At 33.3% G+C, this 22123-nt stretch overlaps 1 protein-coding gene across 1 annotated transcript in view; it reads left to right on the top strand.

Annotated features, from left to right (window-relative positions):
* The window catches only part of LOC148945889 (orexin receptor type 2-like), a 463622-nt gene that overhangs the window by 193325 nt on the left and 248174 nt on the right, over positions 1–22123 (top strand). Inside the window, exon 4 of the mRNA XM_089097767.1 lies at positions 15272–15387. Coding sequence (XP_088953893.1) covers positions 15272–15387 — 116 coding nt within the window. The remainder of the gene's footprint in view (positions 1–15271; positions 15388–22123) is intronic.

Genomic DNA, 22123 nt, shown 5'->3' with positions numbered 1-22123 from the left:
GGATAATACATAAGTAACGTTTGAAAAGTATTGTCAATTTTATAAGAAATGGCTGAAGGGTTGTGAGGGGGCTGAGGTGCAGGGGGGGTGGAGGGGCACGAGGGTTCAGTTAAAGGGGCTACAGTTACACGGGGGTTTCGGTTATACAGGGGTTCAGTTACAAGGGGGGTTCAGTTGCACGGGGGTAGAGTTAAATGAGGATTGAGGTCCACAAGAGTAATAGTTTTCTTTACAATTCATATTAGTAAGAGAATTGAATTCAAAGAGAATAGTTTTTATTTGCAAGGATATTAGTAGAGGAAAAAAATGAGTGGTGCATTTACATTATTGGAGATTAATGATGGAGCTAACAACAGTGATGTAATTACTTATTTATTTTACGTGATTTGTGAATTTTTTTTGTGAAGAGGTATTAGCGTAAAGGTATTGCAATGGTTAAGAATGCCTCACGGCTAATTAGCGTCTTTATTTGTGTTTTTTTTCAGGGGTGACTGTATCGACCCAGAGGTCCTAGAATATTGAGAGAGGCCTCATTCAAATAGAAATTAAAAGTTCTAGTGTCCTTTTTAAGTGACCTAAGGATTTGGACGGAAACTAAGCCCCCTACTAGGATAATTTTTTCCCAAAGTCACCGGATTTAAGTTTTGAAATTGCCATATTTATTCAAAAAAAAATAATAACTATGTCTTTGAGGATGATATAATCCCTCACATGCCCGGGAGGTAGACTGCAAGTTATGAGCTTTACCCTTTTTTTGCATATAGATTTGGTTTTTGGTGAGTATACAGACTTTTTATGTTTTTTTTTGGGATCGATGGAGGGGGGGGGGCAGGGAGTTAAGGGGTAGGATCTCGCCAGGGAGGAAATTATAATGGGGGAAGATAAATTTTATATTTAGGTGGTGTCAGATTTCCCAGCACTATTTAAAAACGATAAGAAACTAAATTTTAAACTAAAATTTAAACTAGACACTAGTTTAAATAAATAAAACTTTCAGTTGAAAGTTTTTCAGCTGAAAGTAAGGAGCAACTTTAAAACTTAAAAAGAACAGAAATTATTTCGTATATGAGGGGATTCGCCCCTGCGTCAATACCTCACTCTTTAGGCTAAAGTTTGTTTATTGCTTTCAAAAGAGCTATTTATTCTAATTAAGCGACCTTTTTGATTCAGGGGTCATTTTTAAAGAATTGGAACAAAATTTGAACTTAGCGTGAAAGGCGAGGTGTTGAGGAGGAGGGAACCCCCTCATATACGTAATAATTTTGGTTCATTTTAAGTTTTAGTGTTTCTCCTTACTTTCAGTTGAAAATTTTTTTTGAATATTTCTAATGCAATAAAACATAGATCAATACAAACATAAGAATCAAATTTAGAGGGAAAATTTATATGTAAAAGAGGGGTTATTATTTCCTTACTAAATTTTTCTTCTTTTTTTTTTTTTAAGGAGGAAGTGGATTCATGCAATTACTCCCCCTGAAAAGCGACCGAGATGGAACGATACCACATCGATGCAAGCTACCAAAATACACGGTGAAAATATCCCTTTACACATTGACAACGATTCGAGTGAAACAAGAAAACAGTTAAGGACACTTGTAAAAACACAGAAAAAGGACAAACATAGCCTTCTGTATAATGGTAGAGATGTGAGACGCTTTAGTATATTAAATCACGCAATGAAATACCCTGTGATATCGTTATACCCCGTGATATCGTTATGCTAAGCATTGCAAAACACGAAAATGCTTCAGCGACCAGATATTTTTTTTTTTTTAATGTTTCTGTACATTGTGATTTAGAAATTAAAGTTTATTAAATGTTTCACAAGTTCAAAACGGTTAATAGACGACTCGAATTTCACTTTAAGCAATTGTAACAATAGTAGATTTTCAACAGATGATAAATCTTCCATCAAATGATGAATAGAAAATAGACTTTCAGATCCAGCATGCCAGGGAACACACTTTCATATTCAGAATGTAGGAGAACCCTAAATGGTCACCCCCTAAAAAGGTAAGTTAACCCTAAATGGTTATTGGTTAGTGAACTGTAATCTGTTTGAGTATGATAAAAGCTTGTGGAGTACTACATTACGCTATATAAACAGACTGGGATTCTATGATAGAGTGATTACACCACTTAATAATACTGCTCAGGAACTGAGAAATGTCCAGGAGGAAGTCAGTGGAATTTGCAGCTTTTTCGGAGTTGAAGCACTCTACGTAAAGGGCAATGTACCTACAGATAAAGTTTTAATTCAAAAGTGTGACCCTAGGATTCCACTTTTCAATCTATAAGAGTTTAAGTGTCCTAAATTTGAGGGGGATTATCACCGTCCTGAAGACGAGGTTAGGTTCTTCGCACAGTGGATACCTAAGAACATACCTGATCGTGATAAATCCATAAGACATGTTAAAAACTCTTCTATATCATGAGACCATCGTTTGTGGATGTTGAAGAGTGAACTCTAAGTACTATTTTTATGTAAACATTTGTTGTTGGTTTTTTTTTCTTTCTCAAAAAAAAAATCTTTTTTAAAAATTAAAAATTTTTCAACTTTATATATTTTTTTATTTTTGTAAATAAATTAAAATGTTAAAATATGCTTACAGTTCTAACAATTGCGATCTGTGATTGGTCATAGACACGATGTGACTTCCCCACCGGTATTCTATGACCGGTTATTGACACTACCTAATCTATTGCATGTATTAAATCAGTATTTTTTACGCAGTGGAATGATAAACACATAAGTCATATCTTTTAAAAAAAGTGAAGATGGAGCATTTTAATAAAGTTTGTTTACATAACAAGGTTATTGTAGCATTGAATGCTGACAAAGAGAAGTATTTAAACTTTGAAACAAGTACAGGTGGTTGCACTATTGGCAATGTATGCATGCATTGTCATGACAGTAAGGAATTAAATTTCTTTGGAATATCGAAAAAATTCAACTCTTATGTTGGTGGTTATGCGAGATTGAGATCTCCAGAGATGATTGCAATCAAAGAGAATGCCAACATAAAAATAATCATTGATGATAGAGGACAACTCCTTGTTACTGTTTCAGGTAACACATTACCTACTGATACATCCAATCGTCACCTTTTGGGTATTAGCATTCAACGGAAGATCAATAAAAGAAAGGCCTACTCTTCTACTAATATCGTAAACCATATCTTGTCTACGTGTCGAAAATGTTACCTGTGTAAAAATAATGTGATAATAGACAGTGAAATTGCCAGAAAAATAAAAAGGGCATAGTCAGAAAATATCACGATGGAATATAAAGATGAATCGATGAAAAACAAAGCACCAGCAAACATTACTGCCATTGATCAAACAGTCAATGATCCAAATAATACCAAAGACGAAAAGCATATTGAGCCTGTTGATGAGACACCAGTAAAAAGTGTGTATGACTCAAAATGGAATAATGATTATTCTACTGATTACGAACTAAGAGAAGACAATAGCTATAATATCAAGAGAGAACATGGTGAACTATTTTATGGAACAGATTCAAAATGTCCAAAGTTAATCATTGATATTAATAATGTATCATAATATATTTTCTGTATTAATATTCTACATAGCATTATTTCATTAAAAATATATTATGCATTACATTGTTATGTGTTCATTATTTTTAGAGTAAGCTAGCATATTAAACGTTAAAAACGTCTAATAAAACGTCGGAGATGTAAGAAAAGGAATTTGCATACATCTATTGTCAGACAAATGGGGACAAATTCTTTCTTGAATTTGCCTCCTGGATAAATAAAAAAAAGACATTTCATTCAATAAATTATGACGAAACTCTAAGTAAGCAACAAACTCTTTCTTGAAGTTACCTCAAGGATACACAATGCAGAAATTTCATTTAAGAAATTATCAAAAATTGTAAGTAAGTAGCAAATTCTTTCAAAAATATGTTAATATGTTTAAGCAATAAATATCTTTAAGCTTAACCCGTCTTTATTCTTTAGAATAGTTTTATGCATTTCATTAAATTACGAAGAAATTGTAAGTAAATAACAATAGCTTTCTTGAATTCGCTTCCTGGACACAATACAGATATTTAATTCAAGAAATCATAATAAAATCGCAAGTAAGTAATAAAGTCTTTATTGTTTTCACCTAATGGACACACAATACTGAAATTTCATTCAAGAAATTATGAAGGAATTGTAAATAGGTAACACACTCATGTTACCTCATGGATAGACAATGCAGAAATTTCATTTAAGAAATTATCAAAAATTTTAAGTAAGTAGTAAATTCTTTCTTGAATTCGCCTCCTGGGTAAATAAAAAAGACAATTCATTAAAGAAATTATGAAAAAATTGTAAGTAAGTAGCAAATTCTTTCTTGAATTCACCTGCTGGATAAACAAAAAGACATTTCGTTCAAGAAATTATGACAAAATTCTAAGTAAGTAACAAACTCTTTATTGTTTTCATGACTTACATACACGATGTAGAAATTTAATTCAAGATATTATGAAAAAATTCTCAGTAAGTAACAAATTCTTTCTTGAAGTCACCTCTTGGATACACAATACTGAAATTTAATTTAATAAATTATTAAAAAAAAAACAATGTCTTTCTTGAAGTCAACTCATGGATATACAATACGGAAATTTAATTCAATAAATTATGAAAATATTTTTAAGTAATTAACAAACTATTTTTTTTTTCAACTCCTGGATATACAGTACAGATACTTCATTCAAGAAATTATTAAAAAACCGCAAGTAGGTAACTTTTTTTTTTCTCTATATCAAAAACAATTTTTACTCAACTAAACGACGTAGAAATTTAATACACGAAATTAGGAAAAAATTCTAGGTAAGTAACAATTTCTTTCTTGAAGTCAACTCATGGATACACAATGCGGAAATTTCATTCAAGAATTTTATGACTTAGATACACGATGTAGAAATTTGATTCAAGAAATTATGAAAAAATTCTCAGTAAGTAACAATTTCTTTCTTGAAGTCATCTCGTGGATACACAATACGGAAATTTTATTCATGAAATTATGAAAATATTTGTAAGTAAGTAACAAACTCTTTATTGATTTCACCTCTTGGATATACAGTACAGATTTTTCATTCAAGAAATTATGAAAAAATCGCAAGTAAGTAACTTTTTTTCTCTTTATCACAAACAATGTTCACTGATCTAAATGATGTAGAAATTTAATTCAAGAAACTATTGAAAAATTCTCAGTAAGTAACAATTTCTTTCTTGAAGTCAATTCTTGGATACGCAATGCGGAAATTTCATTCAAGAAATTATGAAAAAATTGTAACTAAGTAGAAAATTATTTCTTGCATTTACCTGTTGGACAAACAAAAAAGACATTTCGTTCAAGAAATTATGACAAAATTCTAAGTAAGTAACAAACTCTTTATTGTTTTCACGAGTTAGATATACGACGTAGAAATTAAATTCAAGAAGTTATGAAAGAATTCTCAGTCTAAGTAGCAAATTTTTTCTTGAATTCACCTGTTGGATAAACAAAAAACATTTTTCACTTAGCTAAATGATGTAGAAATTTAATTCAAGAAAATATTGAAAAATTCTCAGTAAGTAACAATTTCTTTCTTGAAGTCAATTCTTGGATACGTAATACGGAAATTTCATTCAAGAAATTATGAAAAAATTGTAACTAAGTAGCAAATTCTTTCTTGAATGTACCTGTTGGACAAACAAAAAAGACATTTCATTCAAGAAATTATGACAAAATTCTAAGTAAGTAACAAACTCTTTATTGTTTTCACGAGTTAGATATACTACGTAGAAATTAAATTCAAGAAAATATGAAAAACTTCTCACTCTAATTAGCAAATTCTTTCTTGAATTCACCTTTTGGATAAACAAAAAAAAACATTTCGTTCAAGAAATTATGACAAAATTCTAAGTAAGTAACAAACTTTATTGTTTTCACGAGTTAGATATACGACGTAGAAGTTAAATTCAAGAAATTATGAAAAAATCGCAAGTAAGTAGCTTTTTTTCTCTCTTTATCACAAACAATTTTCACTTAGCTACGCGATGTAGAAATTTAATTCAAGAAATTATGAAAAAATTCTCAGTAAGTAACAATTTCTTTCTTGAAGTCAACTCTTGGATACACACAATACGTAAATTTCATTCAAGAAATTATAAAAAATATTTGTAAGTAAGTAACAAGCTCTTTATTGATTTCACCTCTTGAATATACAGTATAGACACTTCATTCAAGAAACATGATTAAACAAGTTTTGAAACTACATGCTATTTGTATGACTTTCCTTGGCACCTTTCCAAACGAGCGGGGATTCCCCACTGGTTCCTACACATTGCAAAAAGTGAGCAGTACGAAAACTCCACGTTTTCAACCAGACTGTTTTTTTAGGGACCAATCAGTAGATATATGTAAAGTCGACCTCGCATTAGTACATTTTTTAAGGTTCATTGACACGCGGTGCCGTCCGCCCACGAAACCTCGTCTAAATGAACCTTAAAAAAAATGAAATAAAGCTATGTCGACTTTACATATCTCTTCCGATTGGTCCCTAAAAGACCAGTCTGGTTGAAAACGTGGAGTTTTTGTACTGCTCACTTTTTTGCAATGTGTAGGAACCAGTGGGGAATCCCCGCTCGTTTGGAAAGGTGCCAAGGAAAGGTATACAAAGAGCATGTAGATTCAAACTGTGTTTAATCACCTTTATTGAATGAAGTATCTGTACTGTATATTCAAGAGGTGAAATCAATAAAGAGCTTGGTACTTACTTAAAAATATTTTTTATAATTTCTTGAATGAAATTTCCGTATTGTGTGTATCCAAGAGTTGACTTCAAGAAAGAAATTTTTACTTACTGATAATTTTTTCATAATTTCTTGAATTAAATTTCTACAGGGCGTAGGTAAGTGAAAATTTTTTGTGATAAAGAGAAAAAAAAAAGCTACTTACTTGCGATTTTTTCCTAATTTCTTGAATTTAATTTCTATGTCGTATATCTAACTCGTGAAAACAATAAAGTGTGTTAATTAACTATAATTTTTTCATAATTTATTGAACGAAATGTTTTTTCGTTTATCCAACAGGTGAATTCAAGAAAGAATTTGCTACTTAGACTGAGAATTTTTTCATAATTTCTTGAATTTAATTTTTACGTCGTATATCTAACTCGTGAAAACAATAAAGAGTTTGTTACTTACTTAGAATTTTGTCATAATTTCTTGAACGAAATGTCTTTTTGTTTGTCCAACAGGTAAATTCAAGAAAGAATTTGCTACTTAGTTACAATTTTTTCATAATTTCTTGAATGAAATTTCAGTATTGCGTATCAAAGAATTGACTTCAAGAAAGAAATTGTTACTTACTGAGAATTTTTCAATAATTTAGTGAATTAAATTTCTAAATCATTTAGCTAAGTAAAAAATGTTTTTTGATTATCCAACAGGTGAATTCAAGAAAGAATTTGATACTTAGACTGAGAATTTTTTCATAATTTCTTGTATTTAATTTCTACATCGTATATCTAACTAGTGAAAACAATAAAGAGTTTGTTACTTACTTAGAATTTTGTCATAATTTCTTGAACGAAATGTCTTTTTTGTTTGTCCAACAGGTAAATTCAAGAAAGAATTTGCTACTTAGTTACAATTTTTTCATAATTTCTTGAATGAAATTTCCGTATTGCGTATCCAAGAATTGACTTCAAGAAAGAAATTGTTACTTACTGAGAATTGTTCAATAATTTCTTGAAATCAATTTCTACATCATTTAGCTAAGTGAAAATTGTTTGTGATAAAGAGAAAAAAAAAGTTACTTACTTGCGATTTTTTCATAATTTCTTAAATGAAAAATCTGTACTTTATATAAAAGAGGTGAAATCAATAAAGAGTTTGTTACTTAATTACAAATATTTTCATAATTTCTTGAATGAAATTTCCGTATTGTGTATCCAAGAGATGACTTCAAGAAAGAAATTGTTACTTACTGAGAATTTTTTCCTAATTTCTTGAATTAAATTTCTACATCGTGTAGCTAAGTCATGAAATTCTTGAATGAGATTTCCGTATTGTGTATCCATGAGTTGACTTCAAGAAAGAAATTGTTACTTACTGAGAATTTTTTCCTAATTTCTTGAATTAAATTTCTACATCGTGTATCTAAGTGAAAATTATTTTTGATAAAGAGAAAAAAAAGTTACTTACTTGCGGATTTTTCATAATTTCTTGAATGAAGTATCTGTACTGTATATCCAAGAGGTGAAAACAAAAAGAGTTTGTTACTTACTTACAAATATTTTCATAATTTCTTTAATGAAATTTCTGTATTGTGTATCCAAGAGTTGACTTCAAGAAAGAAATTGTTTTTTTTTCATAATTTCTTAAATGAAATCTCCGTATTGTGTATCCAAGAGTTGACTTCAAGAAAGAAATTGTTACTTACTGAGAATTTTTTTTTAATTTCTTGAATTAAATTTCTACATAGTGTATCTAAGTCATGAAAATAATAAAGAGTTTGTTACTTACTTGGAGTTTTGTCATAATTTCTCGAACGAAATGTCTTTTTGTTTATCCAGCAGGTGAATTTAAGAAAGAATTTGCTACTTACTTACAATTTTTTCATAATTTCTTTAATTAACTGTCTTTTTTATTTACCCAGGAGGCGAATTCAAGAAAGAATTTGCTTCTTACTTAAAATTTTTGATAATTCCCTAAATGAAATTTCTGCATTGTGTATCCATGAGGTAACATGAGTGTGTTACCTATTTACAATTCCATCATAATTTCATGAATGAAATTTCAGTATTGCGTATCCAATGGGTGAAAACAATAAAGACTTTATTACTTACTTGCGATTTTATTATGATTTCTAGAATTAAATATCTGTATTGTGTCCAGGAAGCGAATTCAAGAAAGCTATTTTTACTTACTTACAATTTCTTCATAATTTAATGAAATGCATAAAACTATTCTAAAGAATAAAGACGGGTTAAGCTTAAAGATATTTATTGCTTAAACGTATTAACATATTCTTGAAAGAATTTGCTACTTACTTACAATGTTTGATAATTCCTGAAATGAAATTTCTGCATTGTGTATCCATGAGGTAACTTCAAGAAAGAGTTTGTTGCTTACTTAGAGTTTCGTCATAATTTCTTGAATGAAATGTCTTTTTTTATTTATCCAGGAGGCGAATTCAAGAAAGAATTTGTTCCCATGTGTCTGACAATAGATGTATGCAAATTCATTTTCTTACATCTCCAACGTTTTATTAGACATTCTAAACGTTTGATATGCTAGCTTACTCTAAAAATAATGAACACATAACAATGTAATGCATAATATATTTTTAATGAAATAATGCTATGTAGAATATTAATACAAAAAATATATTACGATACATTATTATTATCAATGATTAACTTTGGACATTTTGAATCTGTTCCATAAAATAGTTCACCATGTTCTCTCTTGATATTATAGCTATTGTCTTCTCTTAGTTCGTAATCAGTAGAATAATCATTATTCCATTTTGAGTCATACACAATTTTTACTGGTTTCTCATCAACAGGCTCAATATGCTTTTCGTCTTTGGTATTATTTGGATCAATGACTGTTTGATCAATGGCAGTAACGTTTGCTGGTGCTTTGATTTTCATCGATTGATCTTTATATTCCATCGTGATATTTTTTGACAATGCCCTTTTTATTTTTCTGGCAATTTCACTGTCTATTATCACATTATTTTTACACAGGTAACAGTTTCGAAACGTAGACAAGATATGGTTTAAGATATTAGTAGAAGAGTAGGCCTTTCTTTTATTGATCTTCCGTTGAATGCTAATACCCGAAAGGTGACGATTGGATGTATCAGTAGGTAATGTGTTACCTGCAACAGTAGCAAGGAGTTGTCCTCTGTCATCAATGATTATTTTTATGTTGGCATTCTCTTTGAGTGCAATCATCTCTGGAGATCTCAATCTCGCATAACCACCAACATAAGAGTGGAATTTTTTCGGTATTCCAAAGAAATTTAATTCCTTACTGTCATGACAATGCATGCATACATTTCCAATAGTGCTAGCACCTGTACTTGTTTCAAAGTTTAAATACTCCTCTTTGTCAGCATTCAATGCTACAATAACCTTGTTATGTAAACACACTTTATTGAAATGATCCATCTTCACTTTTTTTTTAAAAGATATAACTTAAATTTTTATCGTTCCACTGCGTAAAAAATACTGATTTAATATACGCAATAGATTAGGTAGTGTCAATCACCGGTTATAGAGTACCGGTGAGGAAGTCACATCGTGTCTCTGACCAATCACAAAGCGCAATTGTTAGAACTGTAAGCATATTTTTACATTTTAATTTATTTACAAAAAGAAAAAAATAAATAAAGTTTAAAAATTTATAATTTTGAAAAAATATTTTTTCTTTTTTGAGAAAGAAAAAAAAAATAAACAAATTTTTACATAAAAATAGTACTTAGAGTTCAATCTTAAACATCCACAAACGATGGTCCCATGATATAGAATAGTTTTTAACATGTCTTATGGATTTATCACGATCAGGTATGTTCTTAGGTATCCACTGTGCGAAGAACCTAACCTCGTCTTCAGGACGGTGATACCCCCCTCAAATTTAGGACACTTAAACTCTTTTAGATTGAAAAGTGGAATCCTAGGGTCACACTTTTGAATTAAAACTTTATCTGTAGGTACATTGCCCTTTACGTAGAGTGCTTCAACTCCGAAGAAGCTGCATATTCCAATGACTTCCTCCTGGACATCTCTCAGTTCCTGACCAGTATTATTAAGTGGTGTAATCATTCTATCATAGAATCCCAGTCTGTTTATATAACGTAATGTAGTACTCCACAAGCTTTTATCATACTCAAACAGATTACAGTTCACTAACCAATAACCATTTAGGGTTAACTTACCTTTTTAGGGGGGGACCATTTAGGGCTCTCCTACATGCTAAATATGAAAGTGTGTTCCCTGGCATGCTGGATCTGAAAGTGTATTTTCTAATCATGATTTGATGGAAGATTTATCATCTGTTGAAAATCTACTATTGTTACAATTGCTTAAAGTGAAATTCGAGTCGTCTATTAACCGTTTTGAACTTGTGAAACATTTAATAGCCTTTAATTTCTAAATCACAATGTACAGAAGCATTAAAAAAAAAAAAAAATCTCTTTGTTCGATGAAGCATTTTCGTGTTTTGGAATGCTTAGCATAACGATATAACGGGGTATAACGATATCACAGGGTATTTCATTGCGTGATTTAATAGACTAAAGCGTCTCACATCTCTACGATTATACAGAAGGCTATGTTTGTCCTTTTTCTGTGTTTCTACAAGTGTCCTTAACTGTTTTCTTGTTTCACTTGAATCGTTGTCAATGTGTAAAGGGATATTTTCACCGTGTTTTTTGGTAGCTTGCATCGATGTGGTATCGTTCCATCTCGGTCGTTTTTCAGGGGGAGATTAATTGCATTAATCCACTTCCTCCTTAAAAAAAAAAAGAAGAAAAATTTAGTGAGGAACTAATAAACCCACTTTTAAAGATAAATTGTCCCTCTAAAGTTTATTCTGATGTTTGTAGGGCTCTATGTTTTAGTGCATTAGAAATATTCAAAAAAAATTTTCAACTGAAAGTAAGGAGAAACACTAAAACTTAAAATGAACCAAAATTATTACGTATACTAGGGGGGTTCCCTCCTCCTCAACACCTCGCCTTTCACGCTAAGTTCAAATTTTGTTCCAATTCTTTAAAAATGACCCCTGAATCAAAAAGCTCGCTTAATTAGAATAAATAGCTCTTTTGAAAGCAATAAACAAACTTGAGCCTAAAGAGTGAGGTATTGACGAAGGGGCGAACCCCCTCATATACGAAATAATTTCTGTTCTTTTTAAGTTTTAAAGTTTCTCCTTAATTTCAGTTGAAAAACTTTCAACTGACAGTTTTATTTATTTAAACTAGTTTCTAGTTTAAATTTTAGTTTAAAATTTAGTTTCTTATCGTTTTTAAATAGTGCTGGGAAATCTGACACCACCTACATAGAAAATTTCTCTTCCCCCATCAAAAATTCCTCCGTGGAGAGATCCTCCCACGTAACTCCCCCCCCCCCCCCCACCAACGACCAAAAAAAAAATAGAAAACGTCTGTATACTCCCCAATAACCAATGCTATATGCAAACAATGGGAAAAGCTCATAACTTGCAGTCCTCCCCCCGGGCATGTGAGGGATTAAATCATCCTCAAAGACATAGTTATTAGATTTTTTTTGAATAAATATGGCAATTTTAAACTTTTAATTCGGTGACTTTGGGAAAAAATGATCCTAGGAGGGGGCTTAGTTGCCGTCCAAATCCTTAGGTCACTTAAAAAGGACACTAGAACTTTTAATTTATATTTGAATGAGGCCTCTCTCAATATTCTAGGACCTCTGGGTCGATACAGTCACCCCTGAAAAAAAAAAACAAATAAACACGCTAATTACCCGTGAGGCATTCTTAACCATCGCAATACCTTTACGCTAATACCTCTTCGCAAAAAAAAATTCGAAAATCTCGTAAACTAAAGAAGTAATTACATCACTGTTGTTAGCTCCATCATTAATCTCCAATAATGTAAATGCACCACTCATTTTTTTCCTCTACTAATATCCTTTCAAATAAAAACTATTCTCTTTTAATTTAAGTCTCTTACTAATATGTATTTTAAATAAAACTATTACTCTTGTGTAAGTCAATTCTCATTTAACTCAACCCCCGTGCAACTGAACTTTCCCTTGGTACTGACCCCCGGTATAACTGAAACCCCCGTGGCACTGTAGCCACGTTGTCTGAACCCTCGTGCAACTCAAACCCCCCTGCAACTCATACCCCTCAAAACACTTCAGCCATTTCTTTTTAAATTGACAATACTTTTCAAACATTACTTATTTATTATACAGACCACATCGGCGAAGTAAAGCTAGGTCAAGTCACAATGTCATTATATCGTTACTTTTCAATTAAGCTATTGAATACATTCTAGCAATGTGTCTTGTAAGCGTTAAATCTATTAAGTATCTGATGTAAGCACCCCATTCTTTAATTACCCGTGAGGCATTCTTAACCATCGCAATACCTTTACGCTAATACCTCTTCGCAAAAAATTCGCAAATCTCGTAAACTAAAGAAGTAATTACATCACTGTTCTTAGCTCCATCATTAATCTCCAATAATGTAAATGCACCACTCATTTTTTTCCTCTACTAATATCCTTGCAAATAAAAATTATTCTCTTTGAATTCAATTCTCTTACTAACATGAATTGTAAAGAAAACTATTACTCTTGTGGAACTCAATCCTCATTTAACTCAACCCCCGTGCAACTGAACCCTCCCTTGTAACTGAACCCCTGTATAACCGAAACCCCCGTGTAACTGTCGCCCCTTTAACTGAACCCTCGTGCACCTCAACCCCCCATGCAACTCATCCCCCTCAAAACACTTCAGCCATTTCTTTTTAAATTGACAATACTTTTCAAACGTTACTTATGTATTATACAGACCACATCGGCGAGGTAAAGCTAGGTCAAGTCACAATGTCATTCTATCGTTACTTTTCAATTAAGCTATTGAATACCTTCTAGCAATGTGTCTTGTAAGCGTCATATCTATTAAGTATCTGATGTAAGCACCCCATTCTTTAGTTACCCGTGAGGCATTCTTAACCATCGCAATACCTTTACGCTAATACCTCTTCGCCAAAAAATTCGCAAATCTCGTAAACTAAAGAAGTAATTACATCACTGTTGTTAGATCCATCATTAATCTCCAATAATGTAAATGCACCACTCATTTTTTTCCTCTACTAATATCCATGCAAATAAAAACTATTCTCTTTGAATTCAATTCTCTTACTAATATGAATTGTAAAGAAAACTAAAAAGATACACCTGTTTTTCCAATACGGATCTAACCTAAAAAAAAACAAACTTGTATATCATGAAATAGAAATTCAGTTAATTGTGTCAGAAAAAAACTTGAACCAAAACAGATTATACCCAACCTGTTTGGTACGGGAGCGTACGCACATTATATACCTTCAAGCAAATTCCATATGATATTTCAAATTACTATAGCTTCTATAGAAATGGTACCTCTTTGCAAATGACCCTGGTAACCCAATTACTTGAAAACTTACACACATATCTATGCCTCAGGCGTAAGTTTGCATTTAGGTTTTCAAGTAATTGGGCGCTTACTACTTGGATATACGGGAAAAATGTTCAAAGTAGGGGGATTATTGGCATGGCTTGAAAAAGTGACCAGAAATAAGGTAAAAACCGATGTGTTTTTTCGAATGAAAGCTTGCAAAGGAGAATTTTTCAGGTGGAATTATCCACAGGAAATTTTCTGGGGGGATTTGCAGCGAAGATGGAATTGTCCAGGGGTAATTTGCCGGAGGGGCGAGGATTCTACGTTGTAAGATTTTTCCATGGAGGAGTTTTTGAGTGATGACGGAAATTTTTTATGGAGTGGGAGATGGATATCCCGGCATTAATTGAAAAACCATATGAAATTAAATAAAAAACAAGTTTTTTCAACATAAAGTAAGGAGCAACGGTTAAATCTAAAACGAACAGAAATATTCCCTTATATGAAATGGGCTGCGCCCTCCTCAATACACCGCTCCTCACGATGAAGTTTGATCTTAATTCCCAATTCTTTAGGAGCAGATCCTGAAACACAAGGGTCGTTTAATTAGAATAAGAAGCTTTTTTAAAAGTACTAGAAACCCTAGTATAAAGTTTAAGGTATCGAGGAAGAGGCAGCCCCTTTCTTATACGGGATGATTTATGTTCTTTTTAAGTTTTAACGTTGCTCCTTATTTTCGGTTGAAAAAAATACTTTTTTTATTTACTAACGGAAGTAAACATGATAATTGGATTAATATCAACATGTTGCATGTATAAAGTACGAATTTCATTGGTTTAGTGTTTTCTTTCAGTTTTATATATTCTTAGAGCTGTGTATGGGACCCTTGGGGAGGGGGTTGAATTTTCAGAAAGGTGATCATAGTGCTTGGAAAAAGCATAAATAAGAAATGTAATGCTTCTAGTTTTTTTATGAAGATGTTTCCTTTTGAAGGGCCCTCTTACGGTGTTATCATTAAAGCAATCCTTGCCATGAGAGATCCTATGGGACGCGCGACCTATGCCAAGAGCCACCTATTTCAGCTAATTGTTTTTATTTCAGCAATTCCGGATTTGGTTATAATGTCAACAGTCCAGCAACGCGTCAAGCGCCCAAATACAATCTATCTTACTGAATGTAATCCAACATGGAGCAATGAGTCAGAAAAGGTTCATCAAGTGAGTCATTGTAGCTTTTATTAATCAGACCTTAAATAGTTTAAGAATAAAAATCACATTTTGACAATTTCAGATAAGTACATAATCAAGGTAATAGAAACTAAGAAATTTTCTATTCGTTTTGGTCAAATTTTTCTTATATATACATCTTTATTTTTAAAGCTTTGTTAGTTGGCCTTTTGTGCCCAAAAACTGATAATCATATCAATAAAAGTGTTTAGAAGAGTAGTGGGGGGTTCCAGAATCTGTGGGTCAAATAGGGGAATTAACATGGGATTTCTGTGAGTCAGATAGGGAAATTAAAATAGGGTTCCTACGGCACACCTGTTTCCAGCTGGCAAGATTTTCGCCCTCTGACGTCAAGAAACGGATAGGAAAAATGTCATAGCACTTTAAAGGGAGCCCTATGACGTCACGACACACCCTCGCCTTTAAACGGTCAATAAGAAAATTAGGATGGGATTTCGACAGCAGCCCTCTGACGTTACGACACAGATAGGAAAATTAACATGGGATTCCAACAACGCCCTGTTTCTACAATATCCCTCTGACATCACGACACACCCTCGCCTTTAAACAGTCAGATAGGAAAACTAACATGGGCTTCCGACAGCAGCCTTCTGACGTCACGACACAGATAGGAAAATTAGCATTGGATTTCAGTGGCATTTCCCAGGTGTTCCTCCGGCAACAACCATTGTTTTTTATTGTCCCATATAGCTGTCTAGACCTCTATTCTGGAAAACGCCCAGGACACCCCCCGTTTTAAACGGTCAGGTCTAATATGGATGACACAATTTTAAATAACCTTGCGTCAGGAACCCTTGGGGAATCCCTGCTTGTAACTTAACGATAGCACACGCCATATGTGAGATCACGTAATAACAGTACAACCGTCACTGTCACGTAATATCTTTTTGGCATTTTTATTTTTCGCACAAAAAGCTCAACGTATTTTTTCTATCTTTTAACTTAATGGCGGCACACACTTTATGTAAGTTCAGCGTATCTAATAAAATGACGGCGCAAATTTTACCTAATAACAGCACGCACATCACTGTCACATAATACCTTTTTTGAGATTTTGTTTTTTGCCCAAAATGTTCAAAGCATTTTTTTTTATATACTTTTTTTCTTTAATTCTGTGACCTCGCTGGGACTTGAAAGGTCAATTTCCTTCCAATGGGAAAGCGCTCACACCGTAAGGACTGGCCAGCTATTCCCAGTATTTTGTCCTACTCATTACATTCTATTAATTAACCTATTGCGTTTGAGAGAAATTCCTATGTTTCGCTTTCTAGAATGATGTTTCGTGCACCTGTATAATTAGCACGGATAATTAGCACGCAGTCGGGAAACATCTATTTTCAGAAATTACATGTGAATACCATGATCCCCATAAACAACATATCTAAAGGATTAAGGTATCAGTAAATAAAAGTTTTATTAGTTCAAAGAATTTTACAAAATATATTAAAACACAGAAAAAAAGACTTAAAAAACACAACAAACAAAAAATAAAACGTTAACAACATGACAAATGAAAAAAAAATGCATTAAAGCAAAGATACATCTCAACAATCATTTTCAGACAGGGCCAGATTGATATTAGAGCTAAATTTAAGCCATATGGAGGTGTTTCTGAGGGCTTTTAATAAAAAATCCTGGTTTCTTTGAGCCGAAGTTATGAATATTTCACACCATTGTGACAATATACGCCTCCCTTACCCTCCTAGCAATCATTTTCAGAGGACGCACTGATATTAGACCTAATTTAACCTATTTTTCTTTGAGTGTAAGTTAGATTTTCAGCCCCCCCCCCCCAACCCACCATGTTAAAAATTCTTTAACACCTCCATCTTCACTTTTAAACTGTAGAACATGCTACTTCATATAATTCACGCCACAGAGACATTACTTGACTGCCCCAAACCCCCTAAAAATCATTCCAAAGATATTTCTAGACATTTCTTGTTAAAAATTATGCCTCAATCTGGTCATTAAAGTTTTCCCAGCCCATCCTATACGATATACCATGTCAATTCACACCACCGTGACATTACACACCTCCCCCTCCATAATCAATTTGGCACCACTCCTCATCACCCCCACACCCTAGGACATTTTCAACCGTTTTACTCCGAAAATAAACTAGTGAATCTAAATTAAACAATAAAATTTTGAACAGCGAGAAGTCGCCATTTCTTTGCTAGAGAGTGATACTCCAAGCAATTCACACCACAATGCCAAACTATTAATGCTCTGTGGCACCCTCTGGAATCACCCCCATCACCCCAAGACATTTTTTACAGACATTTCTTGTTAAAAGTTATACTCAAACCCATTTATTCAAGTTTTTACAAGCCAAACCATTCATGATAACTTCAAAAACACATCAAACCACCGTGGCATTATACTCTTTCTCCAATGTCATCCGTATGGCAGCATCCCTCATCACCCCTACCCTAGGACATTCCCAAACTTTTCACTCTGAAAATAAACTCATAAATCTAAATTAAACAGTATATTTTTGAACAGCGGAACTTGGCATTTCATTGGTAGAGTATGATACTCCAAGCAATTCATGTCACAATGCCACACTATTACTGCTCTGTAGCCTTCCTCTGATATCGCCCCATCATCCCCAAGACATTTTTCAGACATTTCTTATTAAAAATAATACTTCAACCCGTTGATCCAAGGTTTTGCAGGCCAAACCATTCCTGATGACCTCAAAAATACACCACACCACCATGACATTACGCATCCAGCTCGTTGCGGGGAAAGTTTTACTATGGATATACAGGCATTTAAAGATTTAAGGAATTATCTTCATTATTTAAAAAAAAAATTCATATATTTAATATTTTCTAGGGCTTATGACCCAGGGTCTGAAAATTATAAGATATTATTCTCCATATTTTATTACTTTTATATATTTTTTACTATTTTCCTAGGGTTTAACAGATCCAGGGCATAAAAAAATTCAGCGTCGACTGAGACGTATGACTTAAGCTATCTTTATAGTATTGTGTCTTGTTTTTTTTCGTATCAGTGTTACCTCCATTGATGTGTCAAAGTGCATTTGGAAGCCTTCTCGTTAGAATCGTATTGCTCAGGATCTACTCATAGTGTTTTGTCGTCCTTTATCTTGTCAGCATTACCTCTCTTGATGTTCCAAAGCGAAGAATACAGATCAGCATCGATAAATAAATAAAACCCAAAACGAACAGAAATTACAATAAATAACGGAGTCAAACTCAAAACGAGCAGAAATTACCACAAGTTGGGCGCAAAACCCCTATGCCTTCCAAAGGCCAGAACAAAATTTGCACTTTACTGAAAAATATAAATGCGTTTACTTTTATAACTTTAATAAATCAAATAATATTAACATTTGATTACTAAATATCAGTATATGTATATTAAAGTAACAATGCACATTGATTTGTATTTTTTCAATAAAGTGCAAATTTTGAATTTGAATTGGATATTCAAAGCCCTTTGAATTTCCAATTAAATGAGCTTTTTTTGAAGTTTCTACGACAACGCCTTCTATAAAAACCTTATATGTCCCAAGGGCATAGCTTAAAACCCTGGCCCTGAGGGTTGTGTGGGGGTTTCCTCCTCCAAAACATATTTTATATCTGGAAATCAACTAAGCTGAACAAAATGGCTATCTCAAAATTTTGATTGGATGTGTTTGGGGGAATGGTGGGCGCGGGGAGGGGGGCTATTTGCCCTCCAATCACTTTCGACTATTAAAAAGCGCGCTATCCATTTGAATTTCCAATCGAATGAGCGTTTTTTGAAGTTTCTACGACAACGCCTTCTATAACAACCTTATATGCCCCCAGGGCATAACTTAAAACCCTTGCCCGGAGGGTTGTGGGGGAGTGTCCTCCTCAAAAACATATTTTCTATCTGGAAATCAACTACGCTGAACAAAATAGCTAGCTCAAAATTTTGATTGGATGTGTTTGGGGGAATGATGGGCGGGGGGGGGACTAGTTGCCTTTCTTTAAAAACTTTATTTGCCCTCAGGGCATAGCTTACAACCCTTGTCCTGATGGTGGGGGGGAGAGTTTGTCATCCTTAAAGACCTAATTTCCAAAATTTTCAAATACGTTGAATAAAATGGCTTTCTAAAGACTTTGATTGTTTGTTTTTAGGAAAAATGTGGGCGTGAGAGGCGGGTTAGTTGCCCTCAAATCACTTTCGCCGATTAAAAAGGTTAGTTTACTAGCCCTTTGAATTTAAAATTGAATGAGCCCTTTTTCAAGTTTCCGCGACAAAGATCTCACTAAAAAACCTATATGCCCCCAGGGCATAATTTATAATCCTTGCCCTGAGGGTTTTGGGGGAGTGTCCTTCTCAAAAATATATTTTCTATCTGAAAATCAACTATGCTGAACAAAATGGCTATCTCAAAATTTTATTGGATGGTTTTGGGGGAATGATGGGCGTGGGGCATAACTTAAAACCCTTGCCTTGAGGACTCTGGCAGAATGTCCTCCTGAAAAACATATTTTCTATCTGAAAATGAACTAGGCCTACGCTGAAGAAAATGGCTATCAAAAAAATCTTTTCTATCTTTTGACAATTAAAAAGGGCACTAGCCACTCAAATTTCCAATCGAATGAGCCCTTTTGGAAATTTCTACGACAACTCCTTCGATACGAAGTGCCAGGGTATGGAGAAAAAAAATACATTGTGGCCACATCGTTCTTTACTTAGGCAGCGCTGGCGCGCTGCCTTTGATAATATTTCAAATTGAATCTAGAAATTTTTCTCGTTTTAAATATATGACTCAAGGTAGTTTTTGGCATTGATGTGTTACGCCTTATCTAGTCTATGTTACCTCAGTTGATGTTTCGAAGTCCATTTTCAAAAGTTTCTCGTTTAAAACGTATGACACAGGATATTTTTGTACTGTTGTGTCGTGGTTTGTCTTGACACTACTACCTCACTTGATATTTCAAAGTGCATTTTGAGGAGGTGTTTAAGGATGTCTTTTTGGGGAGGTGTGTAATGTCACGGTGGTGTGAATTCACATGGTGTATCACATAGGGATGGGTTGGGAAAACTTGAATGACCAGATTGAGGCATAATTTTTAACAAGAAATGTCTGAGAAATATCTTTGGAATGATTGTTAGGGGGTTTGGGGGCAGTCAAGTAATGTCTCTGTGGCATGAATTATATGGGGTAACGTGTTCTACAGTTCAAAACTTAAGATGGAGGCGATAAAGAATTTTTTCCATGGTGGGTGGGGGGGGGGGGGTGAAAATCTAACTTACACTCAAAGAAATTTTTCTCTAATTAGATCTAATATCAGTCCGTCCTCTGAAAATGATTACTAGGAGGATAAGGGGGGCTTATATTGTTAGATTAGTGTGTAATATTCATAATCTTGACTCAAAGAAACGAGGCATTTGCATTAAAAGCCCTCAGAAACACCTCAATATGGGTTAAATTTAACTCTAATATCAAATCTTGCCTCGTCTGAAAATGACTGCTAAGATGTATTTTTGCTTTAATGTTTTTTTCATTTATCATGTTTGTCACGTTTTATTTTTTTGTTTGTTGTGTTTTTAATTTTTTTTTCTTTGTTTTAATAATGTTTGTAAAATTAATTGTTTGAATTAATAAAACTTTTATTTACAGCAACCTTAATCCTATAGATATGTTGTTTAGGATGTTTATGGTATTTACATAATTTAGGAATGCATTTCCCCTTTATCCCTATAAATACATTAAATTAAAATTAAAGTGACACTAAAAAAAAGAAAGAAGAATAAAACGTGGGTAATTAAAGCAAATTGGTTAAAAGTTGAAAGATTAAAGTATATAATCAAGTTTTGTTACATTGTTGTAGCCTACAGCGTGCAGAAACTTGTGGCTGGCTCAACACTGGAGGGTATTTTGTTCCATTGGATAATAGATTTGTAAATGAAAGATTGCTGGGCAGCACTAGAAACGCATTTAAGAAGTATAAAGACTCAATTGGATGGACGGAGACAGTGGGCTTCCGAATTATTAATTCGGAATTATTGTGGAAAGCAGAGTAAGCAAGCGATAAATTTAGTTTTTGTATGATTTAATCTAGTGGAGCTATGCCAAAATCTGAGTAAAAGTCACGGGTTGGATATAGACGGGGAAGCCGAAAAACTGCTTTAATGGCACGGTTTTGGGCAAATTTGAGTTTTTTTAGTGAAGGACCGGTTTGTATTTCCCCAAACTGATCCACAATAAGAAAAGTAAGGAAAAATAAAGGAATAATAGAGGGTAACTAGGATGTCAGGAGGAAGAAAATAATTCACACGGTTAATCATAGCTACTTCTCTCAAAATTATTGCTGTGATGTAAGAAATATGATTAGAGAATGACAAAGCATGGGCAAATAAATACACCAAGAAACTTGGCAACCTCCACTTGTGGGAGGATGTCGGAGGAGTACTTGAGACCAAGAGCAGGATGGATTACGTCTTTGTTGTAGGGGGTTCTGAATAATACTACTTGACTTTTTTTGCTATTAATGGTCATGTTATTCGTAATGCAAAATGCCTGGACTCTGTTCAGAAGGACTTGAGCAGAGGTTATTGCCAATAGTAAATTGGTGCCGGTGATGAAGAAGTTGCTGTCATCAGCAAATAGTACAGGATATACTGAAGGGCCCAGATCCATAACAAGATCATTGACATATAGGAGAAATAAAATCGGGCCTAGAACGGACCC

This window comes from Artemia sp. Qi Xiang Cuo, chromosome 12 (genome assembly GCF_049724085.1).
Source record: "Artemia sp. Qi Xiang Cuo chromosome 12, ASM4972408v1, whole genome shotgun sequence".
NCBI lineage: Eukaryota > Metazoa > Arthropoda > Branchiopoda > Anostraca > Artemiidae > Artemia > Artemia sp. Qi Xiang Cuo.
This window is presented reverse-complemented; position numbering and strand designations above follow the sequence as displayed.